General features: G+C 50.0%; 1 protein-coding gene across 1 annotated transcript; it reads left to right on the forward strand.

Annotated features, from left to right (window-relative positions):
• Positions 1–6,956: 6,956 nt before the first annotated feature.
• On the forward strand, positions 6,957–20,618 carry LOC134057316 (olfactory receptor 14J1-like; the record flags this gene model as incomplete). Its single annotated transcript, XM_062514308.1, has 4 exons — positions 6,957–7,418; positions 18,398–18,520; positions 20,378–20,430; positions 20,531–20,618. Coding segments are annotated over 4 exons (726 nt in total), but the record flags the coding sequence as incomplete, so codon positions are not given.
• Positions 20,619–21,742: the final 1,124 nt, after the last annotated feature.

The following is a 21,742-nucleotide window of genomic DNA, read 5'->3' on the forward strand; positions in this document are numbered from 1 at the left end:
GACTGCAGGTGAAAAAGCAGGAAGGGCCTTTGTATGAGTTCCACAGAGATGTTTATTTCAGCCACACACGTGGATAGTCCAGAGGTCAGAGGCAAAGGCAGAGGCAAAGCTTGTGGTGAGGGTCCAGGTTCAAGTCCATGGGTATCTGGGGTGGGGGGAATCATCAGAGACCAATTACCAGGGGACATGGGGAGGGGGGCACAAAGGTGGGGTTAGGGCATGGGAGCCAAAGGGGAAACAGGGTGGGAGTGACTGAAAGACTGAGGGACAGGGAAGGGACACGGGGAGAACAAGGGAACAGAACAGGGTTACATTGGAATTTGCTGTGACAAAAGCTTTTGATGTCTCCCTAAGTGGGAATGCCTCTCAGTGTCTCCACAGCCATGGGCCTGGACAACAGTGGCAAATTGACTTTTCAGAACTCCACAGAAAAGGGGGGTAGGGATATTTGCTGGTGTTTACGGATTCCTTTTCAGGGTGCCCAGAGGCTTTACCCACCAGAACTGCCTTAGCCTGGGAGGTAACCAGGGTATTGTTACAAGAGATAAGAGCACACTTCAGAGTTCCAGCCACGGTATCTTCAGATAGAGGGCCACATTTGATTTCAAAAATAGTGCACCTAATCAGTCGTCACCTGGGCATAGACTGGGACGTCCATACCCCATAGGGTCCCCAGTCAAGTGGCCAAGTAGAGAAAATGAATCATTAAATTAAGCAGCAAACTGTGAGGCTAGGACAAGAAGCTAATTTAACCTGGCCTCAATCTCTCCCACTGGCATTGATGTGGATCTGAACCAAGCCAGGAGCCAAAGAAAAACTAAGTTCCTTTGAAATGCTTTATGGGAGACCATATGGAGTGCAAAAGGGATTGTCCACTGAAGTGGGGGAAGAAAGGATGATTGCCTGTATGGTAGCCTTAAGTAAGAAACTCAGAGAAATTGAGAAACATGTGGCTGGAACTCAGAGCAGAGGGACAGACGGAGCAGTGCAGGACACACAGCCTGGAGATGATGTGTATGTTAATACTCTTACAGAGAGAACTCTGGAGCCACAGTGGGAGGGTCCATTCCAGGTGCTCCTTCCTGCCTTCCCTGCAGTAAAGATCAAGGAACAGAGTGCCTGGATTCACCATTCCCTAGTGAAAAAGGCTACAGAAGCCCCTTGGAAAGTCATACCAGGTGACAATGAACTGAAACTTAAACTTACTCAAGCAAAATGAGTACATTGCAGTTGAGAACATTCAGTAATTTAACTTGCAGAAATCTAGTCAAAAGACTGTACTTGTATATATTGGTCTAGGCTGTGCATGTTTAAAAACCGCTTGTGCTTCTGTAGAAATTGATGATAACAATGGAATCTTACCTACTAAGAACCATTCTAATATTTATATTTGAAATTTTATCAGGACTGTCAGGTATGCCTTTTGATACTTGGCACCAGTCACATCCCACCAGCTGATGAGATCTAACTAGACAATATATCATAAATTATCACCTAGACCCATTGGAATGAACATTGCATTAGGAAGGTTGATTTCATTAGTAATGAAATGCCAGAACTCGACAAAAATCCTGAAAGAGATTCAGAAAATAGGCAGAGGATTCTAGTTACAGTCTAGAATGATATAAAAGATATAAGCAAAGTGTTACAAAGAGTAAACCAGGACACAAATCATCACAGTGCAATGCACTCTTTGGATGGTCACCAACTACAGCTGGGATTTTGAACACACTTCACCACCCTCTCATTGTCATACTGACATTAGCAGATGTGAGTCTGGTGCTGTCTATTGCAATACTTGTTTGGAATTGGAGGATGTTAAAGTGGAGAGCAGCACTGACTTCCTTAGTGGCAATACATGGAGATGCAATGAGGGATACACGCCGAGAAGAGCGAGCTGTGGAGATAAACTGGAAAAAGGAAAAGGTATCAATATGATTAACTAAAGGAATTTACTAATTTTCTAGAAAAGAGGGGACTGAGACAGAGAAATTGAGATTTAAGAATCGAGCATCAAGAAATGCTTTGAGTAAAAGGGGGCTGACAAAAGCAAATGGAATTCCTAAACATTTACTGTGCGTACAAGAACAGGAGGAGAGCAAAGTTACAAGATGAGATAAAGAGCTAGAATGCACAAACAGGATGCAAAAATCACAGGACAAAGGGGTTTTGCAGAGCCCTGAAGCAGGAAAACTGGTATCAAAGTCCAGAAGATGACCAATGGACTAAAAAAGAGTATGCACAAGCAGACAAGGTGAAAAGTTCAATGGAGAGGAAGACTGTTTACTTCATCCCAAGGACCCTCAGACGACCACCAGAGTGACCAACAAGGAGCAGTGCTCAGTCCCACAGAGGTGTGGAGCTAATTTTAATACAAAGCTGGGACAAACAGGGTTAGGAAATGAACATTTGTTAGGTGAATTGTGTAGTCCTGGTTTGTAGAAAATAAAAAGAGAGGCACTGTTGGATCCCAGAAACCTGGGGTTTTTGAGGTTTCTGTGCTGGCAGGCACTGACCCACTGGAGAGCACTGCTTTTGACCTGAGGCCTTCCTTGGAGACGGCTTCTAGACAGGAGTGATGAAGTTCAAATGACGAGTGTGCAGTGAAATAGAAGTGTGTGCTTTCCCATGGTGATGGGTTTTAAATTGGAGGGTTTTATAATACAGCAATAGGTATGAGACAAAATGGAGGATTTTTGGTGTTGTCTCTTCCAGTTTTCACCTTCCTTCTTCTTCCTTCTTCTTCATGGGTTTCAGGTAGCAGTTTCTGGTTGGTCAGTCAGTGTCACACTAAGGGACATGGGAATTCAGTTATTGGGTTAAAAGCATCAATGATACAGGTGTTAATGCTCTATTGGACTCTTCATCTCTAAAAGACCTTGTAGCTACATGTGTCTTCCTTTCCTACAGGAAAAAAGCAACTTTCACCTCCAGGCACCCATGGCCAAAATTTGGGAATCCACCTCCAGAATTCCCTATATCCAAGAACAGCTCCCAGACAAAAGCTGCCATGACTGACAAGTCTGGCTGGCCTTGGCTTCCTGAGGGCTGGCTCTCATCTGCCTTTTGAAACACTTTGCCTCCATTTTTTCTTTCCTAAGGAAAAGAACTCTTCTTCCATTCAGGCACGACCAAAATTGAGATTCTATCTCTAAAAATCCCTGTGTCCAAGGATTTCCCCCAGATGAAAGGTGCCAGGAGAGACAGGTCTGGCTGGCTTGGCCTAAGGGTGGCCACCTCTCATCTTCTTCCAAAGCACTTGGGCTTCCCACTTTTCTTTCCTATGGAAGAAAACATCCATCTCGACCACACGCCCATGGCCAAAATTGGGATTCCAGCTCCAAAACTCCATATATTCACGGATTGCTCCCAAGTGAAAGCTGCCAGAACAGAGAGCTCTGGCTGCCCTTGGTCTCTGGTGGCCGCCTTTCACCTGCTCCTGAAACACTGGTGTTCTGTGCTTTCCTTCCTACAGAAAAGAACTGTCCTTGTCCTCCAGATTTCCATGTCTGAAATTGGTATTCCACCTCTAAAATTCCGTATATCTGGGGATTACTCCCAGGCAGAATCTGAAAATAGCAACAGGTCTGGCTGTCCTTGGCCTCTGGTGACTGCCCCACATCTGCCCCTGCAACACGGGGGGTCTGTGGATTCCTTCCTATGGAGATGGTGGTGACACCTTTGGGAGCCCGTGGCACCAAGTTCATCACTGTGGCACTGCTGGGCTGCATGGTGCCAAGGGGCCGGTGTGAAGCAGCAGGGCTGTGTGGAACCAAGAGGCCATTGTTGCATTACAGGGCCTCGTGCAGCCAAAGGGTCGCTGTGATCCGGCAGGGCACCGTGGATCCATGGAGAACATTGTGGCATTGCAAGGTCCCATGGAATCATGGAGACCATTGTGACACTGTGGGCTCCACAGAAGCAAAGGGACATTGTGATCCTGCAGAAGCAAGGAGAACGTTCTGACACTGAGGGGCCTCGTGGAACCAAAGGGACATGGAACAGATCTGGCTGGCTGGGAATCCCACAGACCACCTGGCACGTCCAGCTGAATTTAGCATGTCAAGGGCTGCTTCTCATCTGCCCCTGGAGCACTTGGGCTTTTGGCTTTCCTTCCTATGGAAAAGAACCATCTGTCTTTGCTGTTACCCATCGCTGAAATTGGAGCTCCCCCTAAAATATTCCATATATAAAAGGGTTTCTCCAAGGCAAGACATACAAGACCAGACCACTCCAGCTGGCCTTGTCCTCAGGAGGTGACCTCTCATCCACCCGTGAAACACTGGTGCACTCTTCCTTCCTTTATACGGAAAGGAATCTTGCTTCTCCTCCAGGGGCCATGGCCAAAATTGGCATGTGGCCTCCAAAATTCCACATATCCAAGAATTGCTCCCAGATGGAATTATGCAGGACAGATAAATCTGTCTGCCTTGTTCCTGCAGCGTTTTTTGCAGATTATGAGCAGAATCTTTTCAATAGCAAAAACATCTAAGAGGGCCCAGAGATCACCCAAGGTCGGGTTTGGTGGCATTGGGCACATTGGGCACATTGGGCACAGAGACAAAGGAGTTCTCTGCTCAGTGGAGTTGAAACTGAAGTTGAGAGGAGAGCCTAGACTGGACCCAAGGAGAAAGGAATTTCTCTCCCAGGGCAGGGCTGTGGTGCAACACATCTCCCAGAAGGAGTCTGGAGCAGCCCAAGGCTTTGTGTGTGCAGGCAGAGGCAGGCAGGACGCAGAGCTGTCAGCAAAGGAAGGGGCCAGCCAGGTGGGGCAGCCGGGGGATGAGGACAGCCTGCAGGGACAGAGGGGCAGGGCATGGACACCGTAGGACAGCCTGGGCTGCAGAGGGCACAGGGATGGGCAGCAGCTGAAAGGCCCTGCCAGAGCCAAGTGCTGCAGCACTTTGGCCATGGCTGCTGGCCCTGGGCCCTTGGCCAGCAGGGGACAAGTGAGCCTTGCTGTGCTGGGGCCTCATTGCCTCCTTGTCCCTGCTCAGCAGCCTGGCAGGGGCCGCCCCATGGTGCTGCCCTTGGCATTGCACATCCCCAGAGCCCAGTGCCCCGGGAAGAGCCCTGAGCAAGGAGGGAGGGACAGGATCTGCCTTGCCAGGGGCTGGGGATCAGCCTTTGGCCCTTGGCATTGCTGAGACACATCCAGGTTTGCTCAGCATCACAGACACCTTTCCCTTGTTTGTCCCCACCTGTCATCACTGCCTCCAGTGTTCTGCTCTAACTGGAACGTGGGGACACTTTCTCATTCCTGTCCCTCAGAGGGATCTATTAAAAGTTTAAGATATTTTGAAGTTTCAATCTGACTTTCAGTTGTTGACAAGTTTTTTGAACACACTCTCTGAGGGACTGAGTCTGATGTAAACAGCACCAAATCCCAGAGACGGTCATTAAAGTCCTTGTGCTGTGTCTGTGCTGCTGAGCTGGGCTGGGATCCTGGCATAGAGGACAATCCTGGTAACCAAGAAGAGATTCAAAAACCCATTTCTCTTGCTGAGCAGCTCTTCTCCCAGCACAGCAGGGCTGAGGGCACTGCCCTGCAGCCATCCCAGGCACAGCACAGAGGCACAGAGATCTTCAATCAGTCAGGGCTGGGAAGATGCTCACAAGTGCCTGGGGCAGAATCACTCCCAGCCCTGGACACAGGAAGCCTCTGGCTGCAGGACAATGCAGCTGCAGCTCCTGCAGGGATCTCCTAAAGCTGGAACATCCCAATGCCCACAGACTCTGTGAGTACATTCTCTGATTCTCTCTCCTGTAGAGCAGCCAGGGGTGCCCAGGGCTGTCCTGCAGAGCAGGGTCCTGCAGCCCAGGGTGCTGTGCTGGGCAGGGACTCTGCTGCCTGCCAGGGACAGCTCTCAGCCAGCCCTGGGAGCTGCTGACAGCACTGGGGGACAAGGTCTGGGTGGAAGGAGACAGCTGGTGAGACTTGGAAGTGTTCTCCTTGTGCGGTGAGGATGGTGCATTGATCAGGACTGATCCCAGCACGACATTTAACTACAGAACATTTCCAAATAGATTATACAGGGAGCACAGCAAGTCAGGGGCTGCATAAAAGGGAAAATCCTGATTTTATAATCTCCTGCTCAGGGTTGCCAAGATGGAACACTGCACATTGATATTCATGTTTCAGATGAGGTTGAGAAAGATAAAAAGGTTTTCTCTCAGGTCTGAATAAACCAGACAGTGACAGAAATCAGCACAGGGCCCCTTACAGGCACCATCAGTGTGACTTTTCCAGCATCCTCAGGGTTGCTCTGACTTTGCCATCAGAGCCTGCAGAGGCAGAGCTGGCCCTGGGCAGTGCCCTGTGCTGGGAGGGGTCTGCAGGGCAGAGCTGAGCCCCCAGGGCTGGGCTGGGCTCTGGCAGCACTGGCAGGGCCCAGCCCTGGGCACAGGGAAGCAGCAGCTGGCAGGGAGAGCTCCAGGCAGCAGAGCCCTGGGCAGGCAGTGGGGGGAAAGTGACACCAAGCTGGGCTGGGATATATCAAGTCCTCCCAAAATTGAACTATTCCATGATTTCTTTTTATTTTTTTTTTACAGGTCCCCACGCCAAGACACAGTAAATGTCCAACAGCAGCTCCATCAGGCACTTCCTCCTGCTGGCATTGGCAGACACGCGGCAGCTGCAGCTCCTGCACTTCTGCCTCTTCCTGGGCATCTCCCTGGCTGCCCTCCTGGCCAACGGCCTCATCATCAGCGCCGTAGCCTGCGGCCACCACCTGCACACCCCCATGTTCTTCTTCCTGCTCAACCTGGCCCTCACTGACCTGGGCTCCATCTGCACCACTGTCCCCAAAGCCATGCACAATTCCCTCTGGCACACCAACAACATCTCCTACTCTGCATGTGCTGCTCAGGTGTTTCTGCTGGTCTTCTTCATTGGAACAGAGTTTTCCCTCCTGACCATCATGTGCTACGACCGCTACGTGTCCATCTGCAAACCCCTGCACTACGGGACCCTCCTGGGCAGCAGAGCTTGTGCCCACATGGCAGCAGCTGCCTGGGCCAGTGCCTTTCTCAATGCTCTGCTGCACACAGCCAATACATTTTCCCTGCCCCTGTGCCAGGGCAATGCCCTGGGCCAGTTCTTCTGTGAAATCCCACAGATCCTCAAACTCTCCTGCTCCAAATCCTACCTCAGGGAACTTGGGCTCCTTGCTGTTAGTGCTTTTCCTTTCTTTGGTTGTTTTTTGTTCATTATTTTCTCCTATGTGCAGATCTTCAGGGCTGTGCTGAGGATCCCCTCTGAGCAGGGACGGCACAAAGCCTTTTCCACCTGCCTCCCTCACCTGGCCGTGGTTTCCCTGTTTATTAGCACTGGGGTTTTTGCCTACCTGAAGCCCCCCTCCATCTCGTCCCCATCCCTGGATCTGTCCCTGTCAGTTCTGTACTCAGTGGTGCCTCCAGCCCTGAACCCCCTCATCTACAGCCTGAGGAACCAGGAGCTCAAGGCTGCACTGTGGACACTGATGACTGGAAGGTTTCAGAAACAGTGAACTTTGCCAATTTCTGTGAGTTGCCATTTTCTCCTAGTCACTTGTAATATAAATAATTTTTGAGAATTCTTTCTTTTCCTTCATTGCCGAAAGTTTTTTCCTTTTAGTCTAATAATTTGTGCACAAAATCATGCCCATATATGTGATATTTTTTTGTCTCTCCACCTTTGCTTTGGCCCCAGACTCTGTCCATGAGGTGCTCTGTTCTCTGTAGCTTTAAATTAACTAAAGGATCTCCAAAAACTGTTTTTACTGGAGATCTCATTTCTTTGAAGATTCCTTCTGCTCCCTTCTCTAGAGCTGCAGCAGCAATATCTGTGTGCAGAGGTGGGGGCAGGTCAGGGGTGGCACAGCAGCTCGGCTCCTGATGGCCACACCATTCCTCATCCATTAATATTTTTACAACAACAAAAAAAACCTTTACAATACTCTTAAAAAAATCCTATATATATACAAATCATACCAAAATTACACAAAATACCATAACAAAACGACAATAAAAAAATTAAAAAAAACAAATCACAAGAAACCCCCAACAAAATTAATATAAATCATAGTTTAACCATTCCCCATAACTTACCACCCTCTTATCATCTCTTACCAAACTAATAATAGTACTAATTTAAAATTATCATCTAAAGCATATATTCTTAACAAAATAACTACTATTATAAAAATCCACCTAAAAACTACCCATTTAATACTCATCCAAACTAAATATAAACCAACAAAAACCCCCAATCTTAACTAAAACTCGAATTCTAGATCATGAAAAATTACAACAGTACAATAAACAAAATAAAAAATAATAAAACAAAATGCAATCAATATTTATTCACCAAACTAATTAACAAAAAAACCCAACAAAATATACATTACCCAAAATCCAACTACAAACATAAAACCTAGCTACAAACATTAAATCTAACTACAACCATCCAATAAAATAAAAAAAAAATAAAAATCCTAAAAATTATATAAGAAATATATAAAAATTCATCAAAACAAACAAACAAAAAACCCTTCATCCTCACAATGACTAGAAAACAAAAAAAACCTCTAAAAACACATCACACCACACATACACAAAACACAACAAAAAAGATACATGACACAAAAAATTAAAAATAAAAAAATCAAAACTATGAAATAAAAAATCATACACGGTTAATAAAACAAAAACTCCCCAACCACCCAACACTGTTTTAGTTACTATAACTTACTCAATAAATCATACTTAATCTAATCAAATTTATTTCTATCAATTCCTGTAACTCACTTATAACACAGGCCAGGTGCCATTGCCCACCTGGGCACACTGCTGGCTCATGTCCACCCTGCTGTCCATCACTGCCCCCAGGTCCCTTTCTGCCTGGCCCCTCTCCAGCCACTCTGTCCCCAGCCTGGAGCACTGCAGGGGTTGTTGTGGTCAAGGTGCAGGACCCAGCTCTTGGTCTTGTTAAACCTCACCCTGTTGGATTTGGGCCCTGGATCCAGCCTGTCCAGGTCCCTCTGCAGAGCTCTCCTGCCCTCCAGCACATCCACACTCACACCCAGCTTGGTGCCATCTGCACATTTGCTGATGGTGCACTGTGCTCCCTTCTCCACATCATCAATAAAGATGTTAAACAGGACTGGGCCCACACTGATCCCTGCAGGACACCACTGCACACACGCTGCATGTGGCACCATTCCCCACCACTCTCTGGGCCCCGATGTCCATCCAGTTCTTAGCCCAGGTACGGGTGAACCGCTCCAAGCCACAGGCTTCAGCTTTTCCAGGGAATGCTGTGGGATAGGGTGTCAAAGGCTAAAGTTCAAGTAGACAACATCCCCAGCCCTCCCTGTATCCACCAGGCCCTGTCAGAAAACTCCTGGTGGGCAGGAGCTGGGCAGGAGGCAGCCGTGTGCCCTGGCAGCGAGGCAGGGCAGGAGCACCCAAGGCTGTGGGACCAGGACCTCAAGGACGTGGATTATCCAGGGCACTGGGGCCTGGTTTGGGTTGCCCAGGGCAGGAAAGATGTCTGGCAGCTGGAGCAGGGTGAGGGAAGGGCCTCCAAGTTGGGGCTGGAGCCCTTTGGCTGTGAGCAGTGGCTGAGGGAGCTGGGCTTGTCCAGCCCGGAGCAGGGAAGGCTGAGGGGCTCCTCATCCCAGCCTGGCAGTGCCAGCCAGGAGCTGATGGAGAACACAGAGCCAGGATCTTCACCGGGGGCCAGGGGGGAGACAAAAGACAATGGGTGGAAAGGGGGACAGAGGGGAGATCAGACAGGACATGTGGAAAACTCTTGTTCCCATGGTCTCAGACAGGTTCTCAGATAATGCCCTATCACTCTTCTTTTGGATAATCAAATTCTGATCACATCTGGCCTTAAACCACTTGGTCTGACCCAGTTTCTGACAGCTTGGGCTGCAGACTTGCTGAGGTCCCTTCCATCCTCAGCACCTTGATGATCCTGGTACAATGCTGCTCTCGATTTTGGAATGGGCCAGAGCAGATTTTTATGGGACAGGAGCCCTCTGGGGGTGTAGGGAACCTGACACTTGCAAGGTGCATGAACACATCTCACTAGCTGGGGCATTTGAGTACTTGAAGAAATATCCATGTCTTCCCACCAGGAGAGAACAGAAATTTCCTGGATATGTACTGATGACAGGAGAAGAAATCCTGCTCTTCCCCTCTACCTGTGTTACTACTATGCTGTCTATTATTTCATGTCCCTCTCCATTTGGGTGTTACCCGCTCTCCTGTTTAAATGGCCATGTCTAAGGATACCTTTTCACTAGACCAGATGGTTGTATGGCCCTCCCATTGCTCCCAGATTTCCTTCTCCACTTGTTCTCTGATAATTTCACATCAGTCTTAGTTGTGTTTTCATTTGTAATAGAATCACCCTTTCTAATGTCTTTTTCTAAAACTGTTTCTGAATGGAAATCCCTTGTGCATGGTGGACATATCTGATACTGGTTTGACATTGCACAGAGCTGAGGGAAGAATTCTGATGTTTATTAAATTATAACATTGATACACTTCTTATGTTGGCCTATGAAGAGAAGCCTTCCTGTGCCTCTGAGTCTCAGCAGTTCCTGACCCCCAAAGGACACAAACCTGATGAGCTGTGGTGCCCACTGCACTGGTGGCTCTTGCACCTCCCTCCACAGCCACAGCAGAGCTCCCTTGTCCCACAGAGTCCCTGGCAATGCAGGGATGAAGGAAACAGGACAGGCTGTGGGGATCAGGGGCAGGGCACGGCCAGGGATTTGGGGTGGTTGTGAGCCCAGGGCAGGAGCCGGCCCTTGGCCTTGCTGAAGCTCATCCAATTGTCCTGGGCCCATGGCTCCAGCCTGGCCAGATCCCTGTGCAGAGCTTGCTGCCCTGCAGCACAGCCACACTCCCAGCCAGCTTGGGCTCCCCTGGACACTGACTCAGGGTGCCCTCCATGGCCTGGTCCACATCAGCAAGGAACACATTGAACTGCCCTGGCCCCAGTCCTGAGCCCTGGGGACACCCCTGCATGTGGCTCCATTGCCCAGCACTCCTTGGGCTGCACTTGTGTTTGCCATGGAGCTGGGCCTGCCTTGGCTTCTGTTTGCTGACCCCAAATGAACATCCCTCTGTGTCTGGGGCAGCTCCTTCTCCAAGGAAAGCAGCTGGGACTTGGTGCCAAGGAGCTGAAAGCTGCAGGCACAGCCTGGACTGGAGGAAGCTCAGATTTGCACTGGGCTGCTCTGAGTGCCAGGGCTTGGATGAGGGAAATGGTGGGGTGGGGGTAGGGACAGAGTGTGATTGATTGTCAGCCATAAAGGGTCTGGATGTTCATATCTGTTCAGAGTGCATGAGGAGGTGCTGGGGGTCAATGTCAGCTGGAGATTGGCGATATCAGTCTATAACGTGGAAAAGAATAAATGGGAAAACAATATATTCCTGCTCATTGTTTTTAAATAAAATATGTTACAAATTCACTGAAAGCTTAGACAAGTTCTGCCTTATGCTCAGGTTTGTGGCAGTAGCTCTGTTTCAAATACCTAAACCCCAAATTACTCTTGCCCACAAGTTCTTGAGAATGGAAAATTAGGTCTATTATAAATTTAATTATTTATTTAATGTACTCATGAATAACAGCAAGAGACGTTAAATGGACTACTTACTGCCCAGGATAAACCAAAGAAGTACAGGTAGATACAAACCCTGTGCACAACAAAGTTACCTATATTACAGCCAGTGAAGAAATAGCAGAGATCAGGAGTCAATGTAACTTACCACTGAACTGATGAGGGAGTGCACATGGAGCCCTTTCACTCAGCTTCCAGAAAAGGAACCACAAAGATTCATCCAGACTTGGGAGTGAAGCCCTACCTGTTTCCAGGGACTATGCAGAAGAGTTTTGTATGGTGAAAGTTTTGTGTATATTTTATAGTTTGTAAAGTGAAGTGTGTGTCACTCAGAAATTCAAGGCTTATCTCCCTCCCTTCATTCTGCTCTCAAGGCAGGATGTTCATGGTCAACTGGGAATTCCACCTCCCTGGCACCAGAGATAACTCAGCACAGGACAGATGTCCAGCCTGGGTTATGTCAGCAATTGCTGAGAGGGGGAAGATGCCCTGAGTGATGGCCCAGCTGATGGACAGAACAGATGAGCTCTGCTGTGCCACAGGGGAAGTCCTGCTGCAGGAACCTCATGGAACCAGGGGGCCGTTGTGACATTGTGATGGCTCCTGGAACCAAGGAGAGAGACCATGGTGACACCAATGAACCTCCTGCAACCGGGGAGAGAGACCATGGTGACACCAATGAACCTACTGGAACCAAGGAGAGACACCATGGTGACACCAATGAACCTCATGGAACCAAGGAGAGAGGCCATGGTGACACCAATGAACCTCGTGGAACCAGGGAGAGAGACCATGGTGACACCAATGAACCTCATGGAACCAAGGAGAGAGACCATGGTGCCACCAATGAACCTCATGGAAACAAGGAGAGAGACCATGGTGACACCAATGAACCTCATGGAACCAAGGGGCCTTTGTGACACTGCAAGGCCTCATGGAACCAAGGAGTTCAAAGGTCTCAAACATTCTTTCCAGGCTTCTGCCTTGGGGAAGGGGGAACCTCCTTGGTGGCACCTTGGTCTGGCACACACCTGAGGAGTGACCCTGTTTTTAATGGAGAAAGTTAGGAATTCTAGATTCTTCTAAAAAAAGTAAAGGAAAATCCTGTCTCTGTCTGAGTGCAGCCAGTTCTGCAAGCAAAGCAGGTCCCAGATGAGGGAGGACAGACAGGATGGAGTTGGGGAATATGGAGCAAGGTTATCCACACTGGGTCAGACTTCAAGTCACAGCTCCTCTGAGCAGCCCAGACCTGCTGAGGAGAGACCCAGCATCAATATCAGTCACAGAGTGCTGCAGTCAACTCTGCTCTAAACAGACCAGTATTAAAAACCATTCATTCAAAATAGGAATGGATATTTCTTCGAAACTCTTTGAAATATTTCCCCCTAAGTGGATTTGAAAACCTTCCTGATGAACTGAACCAGACCAGAGGGAAATCAAGGCAGAGCCGTGGTTTGTCAGGACTTGCTTGATCCCAGTGAGCTCCGTGGTGCTTTTGGTGCTGAGCCCTTGAACCTCAGGGCCTGACAGGAGATTGCAGTTTTCTTTCAAAGAGTGAGAGTCAGAAGAAAAACCCAAAGTGTCTCAAAGCATTAATGGGTTCCACTGAGGTCCATCCCCAACACAGGATTCTCTTTGACTCCTTTGAGCAGAGAACTGGGGGCCACGAATGTCCAAAAACATCTCAGAGACTGAGAGATGAAAGGACAAAGGAAAGTACCTGAAAAAATTGAAGTACCTTAAAGATCTCATGAGCCCCACTGAGTGTTGCTACTGAGAAAGGCTCTCAAGAGACTAATTAAAGCAGAGAATGGGAGGCCATGATTGCACAAAGCTCTCAGAGACTCTAAGGCAAAAGCAAAACCCAAAGTCCATGGAAAAACCTGCAGTCCCTGGGAGCATGAAGGAGCCCCCAGGGCCATTCCTGACCAAGGCTCCCCAGGGACTGGTCCCAGCAGATCCCTGAGGCCACTGGCATGTGGGGGGATGCTGAGGGCAGGACAAGGGCTGACAGTGCCCAGCCTTGCTGGGGCTGTGCCAGGAGGCCCCAGTGGCTCAGGACAAGGTGTCTGCTCACAGCCCTTGGTGGCACAGACCCTGCTGTGCCCCAGGCCACCAAGACTTGGCTTCTCTTTGTCCCCTCCTGTCATCACTGCCTCCAATTTCCTGCTCTGACTGCAACCTGGGCACACTTTCTCAGTTGTGTCCCTCAGTGGGACCCATTAAAACTTTTAAGAAACTTTGGACTTTAATTCTGACTTGGAGTTCTTGAGAGGTTTCCTAACAAACCACAGCTCTGCCTTGATTTCCCTCTGGTCTGCTGCAGTTGATGAGGAAAGTTTCAACTTCAGTTATGGACAAATATTTCAAGAAGAACTTCTAAGAAATGTAACCACATTCCTATTTTAAATGGTGTCCTTTTTATTACTGTTCTCTATAGAGCAGAGGTGATTGCAGCATTCAGTGTCCGATACTGATCTAGGGTCACTCCTCAGGAGGTCTGGCAAAGGGGTTTTCCTTTTTTCTTGAAGCAATCTTCTGATTTCCCCCACTGCAAACAGACACACTCCTCAGGTGTGTGCCAGCCCAAGGTGCCACCAAAACCACTGCAGAGCTGCCCTGGGCCAGCTGTGAGGGTGGATCATCATCCCAACCTGCACTGGGCACTGCCAGGGGCTGTGGCCATGGACACTGCACTGACCCCACTGCTGGGTTTGGGTGCCATGGAAACCGTGAGAAGTTCAATATTCCTTGGAAACCCTGGGGAGGACTGGGACATATTGGGAAACACTGGGAATGCTGAGGGGGAAACTGGGTGGACTGGGATGGACTGGGGGCTTACAGAGACACACTGGGACATACCAGGACACACTGGGACTAACACTGGGCAATACTGGAGCAAAGTTTGAATACTTTGAGTGATAATGGGGTATATGGGGACAAACTGGAGACACTCTGAACAGCGTGGGGATGACGGAGGGCACTGGGGTGTACTGGGGCTGACACTGGGGAGAACTGGGCGAGAGTAGGAATGAACTCAGGTGTATTGGGAGGCACTGGAGAGGTGCTGGGGTTGTATTGAACTGTACTGGGGATGAACTGGGCTGTACTGGGAGGGACTGGAGGGGTTCAATGGGCTGCTCCCGCCCCCGCCTATCACTACCCGCAGCCAATCAGCGCCGGGGATCGGGGACTGGGGGCGGGGCCTGGTGACAGCGCCATCTTTTATTGCCTCTAACTCCCATAATGCACCGCGGCCCGATAGAGCCCCATTGGAGCTGGGACTACAACGTCCATCATGCCCCGCGCTCCACGGAACTCCGCTATCTGCCCCCCTCCCCTTATGTCCCATAAGCGTCCCCCACACTCTCCAGGATCCCGAACTGCCCCCTCACCATCCACTCAGAAGCCCCCACGAGCGGCTCCGGATTCTCTGGATGCTCCCAGCCCCACAGATTCCTGTTACAATCACTTCTGGGAATTCATCTTCTGTCATCTCCCGCGGCCCCACAGCACCTCATAACAGTTTCACTCTTAAAATTCCTGCCGTGCACCGCGCCCTAAAGGGCCCCTTTAGAACTCCTCAAGCTCCCCTCCAAATGCTCCCGAACCGTACACGTTCCGTCCTGAGCACCTCAAGTCACAGCTCGGACTCAAAAGCGTCCCCCAGGTGCCTTCCCGGACCCCACATGCCCCGTCCCAGACACTTCCGGGACTACAGCTCCCATCATGCTCTGCGATTCCCGTCGGTTGCTAATCCAGCCGTGATTTCTTCTCCCGTCATGCACCGCGCACTCCAGAGAGACTTTGCGGCTGCGCCTTCAACTCCCGTGATGCTCCGCGGCTCCATTGAACAGTATTCTACCCGCGCCTACAACTCCCATCATGCCCCGCGCCCCAGAGAGTCCCGTTCGAGCCCCCCAAGTGCCCGCCCGGACCCCGAAGGGCTCCACATTCCCCTCCCTGACCTCCAAGTTTTCCCCCCGGACCCCCAAGAGCTGCCCCGGATGCCGAGGTGTCCGTCAGAATCCCTCAGTGCCCTGCCCAGTGCCCACCCTGCTCCCTGAAGTGTCCTGCAGACCCTCAACTTCTCTCTGAATTCCCTCCACAGACCCAAACCTGACCCACATATATCCCAGAAGTGTCTCCAGGGACCCCAGAGTGGCTTATTTTAACTTAAATGACAAAATGATAATAAGGATTACAAAAGGACTGAAAAAAAATCCTAATTAGTATAAAGAAGGAGAAATGGAGAACCAATAATTAAGGGAATTGTGTTACCTAGAGCCAATGATAAGTAATTTCACTGGTTGCTAAAAATGTATAGATTTTTAATAGAAATGTAAAAACAATAGGTAATAAAACATTATTTCCTCTTAAAAATGGGAAAAAATTAGTAAATTTAATTATTTTTCATTTATTAAAATTAATAAAATTTCCTTTTATAGAGATAAAATATATAATGTAATTATTTACTTTATGTAGTATAATAGTTTTGGGGGGATTTTTTTATGTTTCAGGATGTCAGTCCCAGATGAGCAATGACACAGTGAGGGTGGGGGTGAGGAGCAGGTTGTCCAAACAGGGTCAGCCCTGAAAGGGATCATTCTTCTCTGTGCCCAGACCTCCTAAGGAGACATTCAGCATCAACATCACCTGGAGAATGATCTATCATTCTTCTATCTCCTCTGCAATGAACTGAAAAATAAAAATAATATGCTCTTGATTAAAACCAAAAATCATGAGGTGCACTTTGAAATCTCCCTCCTTAACAGAGCTCCAAAGTGACTGCAAGCAGCTGCACAAGCCCTGGAGACTTGAAGACAATGGAAGGAAGACAAAGAGCTCCCAAGGCCTTTGTGTATTTTAATGATGCCCAGATTTGGGGATTTGGGGCTGACTGCAGGAGCCTGAGGCACTGAGAGAAGGTTGAAGAAGCTGCTGCAGGAGTCAGCAGCAAAACTGCAAGTGCCTTGGAGCATCAGTGGCCGCCATGAGTGAGGGCAGGGAGTGCCCAAGGCTCCCCAGGGCCTGGGGAGAGCAGATCCTTGAGGGCAGGATTGCAGGAGCCAAAGGCTGTGAGCAGGGAACTGCAATGCTGAGCAAGGCCTGGGCTGGCTGGAGGAAGCAGAAAGGCCAAGGCTGAGCCCAGGCCTGGGACAGCAGGGCCTGTCCCTCACGGGTGGCTCGGGGCTGTTGCTGGGGCAGTGGGATGGCAGGGGCAGCAAGGACAAATGGCATCAGCCTGTGGGACACTCCACATGCTCATGGAACCAAGGCACAGGGTGACACTGTGGGGCCTCATGGAAACAAGAGGCCATGGTGAGCCTGCAGGGCTGTAACAGCCCAGAGCAATGAAATGCTGGGGGTAACCAAAGGTTCCTTTACTCAAGCTTGGTGCACGAGAGGAACCCCAGCCAGATATTTTCAAGAGCTCAAAATGACACAAAATTTTACTTACAAAATATAGAATATCAAGGAACTTTGGAAAAGGGTTTAATATAGCGTCTAGCCAAAATAAAGGTCTTATCATAACAGTAACTTCATTAACTTTGCCTTTTTAATCTAGAAACCTCTAAATACTTAACTTGATGAGGTAGCCAAACTGTTCCATATAAAGAACATTAGAATTAGAGGAAAGAGAGAGAGACAGAAAGACAGAAGCTCTCTAGAAAGACACACACACATGGCTACCAACTCCTAGGGTTCCAGTGTGGGTGAGACACAGACCCCAGGAGAAGGCAGGGTACAGACCATGGGATGAGCTCCTGCTCTGTGTTCTCAGCCCCTGGCCCTTCGTGGGCCTCCCCCCAGGTGGGACTTGGGATGGCTCGGGCAATGAGAGCCTGGGTCAGCACCAGCCCACTGTGGGACTGACTGACAGCTCATCCCGAGGTCTCTCAGGACATGGATCTCATCCAGCCTCTGACAGTGACCATGGTGACACTGCGGAACCTCATGGAACCATGGGTCAGTTGTGACAAGGACAGCAGCAGATCCAAGGACACCATGGAGACACTATGGATCCTTATGGAACCAAGGGGCCATTGTGACAGTGTGGGAACGTGTCTCCTCACAGAACTCAGGAGTCCATGGTGACTGATAAGGAAGATGCCTTTACAGACAATTCAGTCACTGAACACATGGCTTCACAAGGCTACAGGTGTGGTCGGTGGATGTGGTCAGTGGGTGTGGTCATTGGGATGTGGTCAGTGAGGGGTGGTCTCTTGGTGCGGTCTGTGTGGGCAGTGGATGTGGTCATTGGGGGAGGTCAGTGGGTGCAGCCAGTTGCGGTGGTCATTAGGATATGGGCACTGTTTTTTTGGTATGGATGGAGTCAGTGAGTGTGGTCAGTGTGGGTGTCAGTGATTCTGGTCAGTGCAGGTGGTCAGTGGGGGTATGGTCAGTTTGGGGGTCATTGGGGTGTGGTCAGTTTCTGTGGTCAGTAGGTGTGGACTGTGGTTGTGGTCAGTAGGTGTGGTCAGTTGGGTGTGGTCAGTTGGGTGTGGTCAGTAGATGTGGGTAGTGGGGGTGGTCCGTGGCAGAATTTGGTGGGCTGTGGTCAGTGAGTGTGGTCAGTGGGGTGGGGGCATTGGTGTCTTGGCAATAGGTGTGTTCACTGGGTGTGGTCAGTGGTTATGGTCAGTGGGTGTGGTCATTGGACATGGTCAGTGTGGAGTGGTCAGAGGGGGTGGTCATTGGGTTGGTCATTGGGGTTTGGTCAGTGGGTGTGGGGAGTGGATGTGGGTTGTGGGTGTGGTCCCTGGGTGTATCATCAGTTGGGAGGTCTTTTGGGTGTGGTCAAGGGGTGTGGCCAGTGGGGTTTGGTCAAGGGGGAGTGGTCAGTGGATGTGGTCATTGGGGTGTGGTCAGTGAGTGTGGACATTGGTTTCCTGATATGGGTGTTGTCATTGGCTGTGGTCACTGGTTAAGGACAATGGAGCTGTTCATTAGGGGTATGGTCAGTTTAGGGGTCATTGGGGTGTGGTCAGTGGGTGTGGTCAGTGGGGTGTGGGCATTGGTTTTTTGGATATGGGTGTGGTCAGTGGGTGTGATCAGTGGTTATGGTTGGGGGTTGTTAGCTGGGGTATGGTCAGCTGGGAGTTCTTTGGGCTGTGGTCAGTGGGTGTGATCACTGTGTGTGGGCAGTGGGTGTGGGCAGTTGGAAGGTCTCTGGGGGTGGTCAGTGGTGTGGGCTGTGGTCACTGGTGTGGTCATTTGGGTGTGGTCATTTGGGTGTGGTCATTTGGGTAGTCATTGGGTGTGGTCAGTTGGTTGCTGGGGGTTCGTGAGTGGCTTTGGGCAGTGAGAGGGTGGTCAGTGGGTGTGGTAAATGGGGTGGCCAGTGCAGTGTGGTCAGTTGTTGGTGTGGTCAGTGGAGGTGGTCTGTGAGCTGTGAGGAGTGGTGATTGGGGCTGGTCAGTGGCTTTGCTCAGTGGCTGTGTGTAGTGGCTAACAGCTGGCCTTGAGGCCTTACAGTTATAATTAATCCTGACTGTAATTTTATAACTGAAATGTTAGTAATTACTGTCACATGAACATGAAGTTTTGTGTCATCCCTTCTGTCTCCACTGCCATGAGTGATCAGCAATAACCTGACCATGGGGACAGCGGTGGAGATGGAACCCCAGCAGGGGAAGGTGACTGGGAAGAGTTGCCAGCAGCTGAGATCTGTGGAGGTCTGGACCTTGTGAATGGAAAAACCTGCTGGGGATCCTTGAAAACAGAAGACTCTTATAAAAAGAAGAAGCGGCTGGAGATATGGGAACGTGATTTTCCCCAGGAGAAAGAGAAGGTGCTCAGAGCCATGCACTGGACACAGCCATGAGAGCCCAGCAGAGATGCCATGGGCACCACCCACCAGGGAAGCAGCAAGGAGAGTGAGTGCACCCTCGGGAACGCAGCATGGGAGGAGAAGCAGGAAGTGCAGGAAGCCGAGGGAGGGATGGTTGATATCCAGGACCCCTATCCTTTCCTTGCCACCCTGCTGCATTGACAGCGGAGCTCCCACAGCACTGCTATTGGCATCCCCTGTATCGTGTGTGGGTTTGACCACACTGCGAGTGCCCGAGCTGCTGCCATCACCATTGGGTGAGCAAGTGCAGCCCAGAGAGGACTGAGCCCCGGCCATGGGGGAAGGTGCTTGGCCAAGGCCAAAGGAGGCTCCCTGTGTGCCCTGCTGCCCTCTCCCTGAGCTCCTGAGAGCTCTGCGGCCCCTCCTGCCATCCCATCTGCCCAGGCCAGCACAACAGCCCCGGCCTTGGGGCCCTCCAGAGCTGCTCCTGCTCCAGGCCCAGGGCCCATCCCAAAGCTGGGGCAGCCACAAAGCTGGGCTCATTTCTGCTCATTCCTGCTCTGATGAGGATGGATCCTCAATGATTTAGAGGTTGCTGAAGAATTTTACTACTCCAGAAGCCTCTTCTTTATGGAGTTCAGACCCTCAGAGACAAAGGCTCATAAACATTTGTTCAAAACAGATGAAGAAAAAAGCATAAGTGAATAAGTGGGAATAAGTGAAGTTATCAAATCCTCTGTTATTAATTAGATACGTTTCAGAAGTGTATTCCAAGAGAATATACTATATTGACAACAATGCAGAGAGAAGTATTTTGTCCTGTTAGGTTTTCTTTTCCTGTTTCTTGGTTGACATCAGCAATGTCCAATTAATATTGACCCCCAGAACCGTCTAGTGCAGTCTGAAGAGATATGAAAATCAAGACCCTTCATGGCTGACAATCAGTCACGCTTTGTCCCCACAGCCTTCCTACCATTTCCGTCATCCAGCTCCAGTGATTCCTATGGATCAGGAATGGTGTGTCCAGCAGGAGCAGGGCAGTAATCCTTCCCCTTTGTTTGGCATTGCTTAGGCAGTACCCTGAGTGCTGTGTCCAGTTCTGGGCCCCCCAATTTAGGGAGGACATGGAGGAGCTGGAGTGTGTCCAGAGAAGGCGACAAGGCTGGCGAGGGGTCTTGAACACAGTTCCTCTTAGGAGTGGCTGATGGAGCTGAGGATGTTTATCCTGGAGAAGAAGAGGCTCAAGGGAGACCTCATCACTCTCTACAAATCCCTGACAGAAGGGAGCAGCCAGGTGGGGGTCAGGCTCTTCTCCCAGGGAGCAAAGACATGAGAAGAGGATGCAGCCTTAAAGCTGCACTAAGGGAGATTTAGGCTGGACATTAGGAAATATTCTTCACAACATTGGTGACTGGAAGGTCATTGGAATGGGCTGTCCAGAGAGGTAGGTGCGTCACCATTCCTAGAAGAGTTTCAGGAAAGACTGGATGTGGCACTGAGTGCCATGGTCTGGGTGACAAGGTGGTGTTGGGTCACAGGTTGGACTTGATGCTCTCTAAGGTCTTTTCCAGCCTGGGTGATTCTGGGATGATTGTGACACTGCAGGGCCCTGGGGAAGCAAGGGGCCACTGTGACACTGCGGGGCCTGGTGGAACTGAGAGGACCAGAGTGACACTGTGTACGACATGGCACCATAGAGCCAAGGGGCCATTGTGACACTGTGGGGATAAATGGAATCAAGGAGTCCATGGTGACAGTCTGGGTCCTCGTGGAACCACAGAGGTCACTGTGACACTGCAGGGCCTTGTGGAACCATGCAGAGCATTGTGACAGAGCAGGGCCTCGTGTAATGATGGGGCCATTGTGACACTGTAGTGCCCCATGGAACCAAGGGGCCAGGTCTGCTCGACAGGGACTCTTAGAATGAAGGAAACATGTATGACATTGTGGTGCCTCTTGAGACCAAGAGGCCATTGTGACACTGGGAGGCCTCATGGAATCATGGAGACAATTGTGAGACTTCAGGGACTCATAGAACTGTGGTGGTACCAAGTTTTCTGGCAGTGTTCATGTGCAAGAGAGTAGGAGGGCTCTGCAGAGGGACCTGGACAGGCTGCATCCAGGGCCCAAATCCAACAAGGTGACATTTAATGAGACCAAGAATGGGGACCTGCTCTTTGACCACAACAACCTCTGCAGTGCTACAAGCTGGGGACAGAGTGGTTGGAAATGGTCCAGGCAGAAAGGGACCTGGGGGCAGTGATGGACAGCAGGCTGGGCATGAGCCAGCAGTGTGCCCAGGTGGCCAAGAAGGCCATTGGCACCTGGG

Source organism: Cinclus cinclus, unplaced genomic scaffold (genome assembly GCF_963662255.1).
Source record: "Cinclus cinclus unplaced genomic scaffold, bCinCin1.1 SCAFFOLD_32, whole genome shotgun sequence".
NCBI lineage: Eukaryota > Metazoa > Chordata > Aves > Passeriformes > Cinclidae > Cinclus > Cinclus cinclus.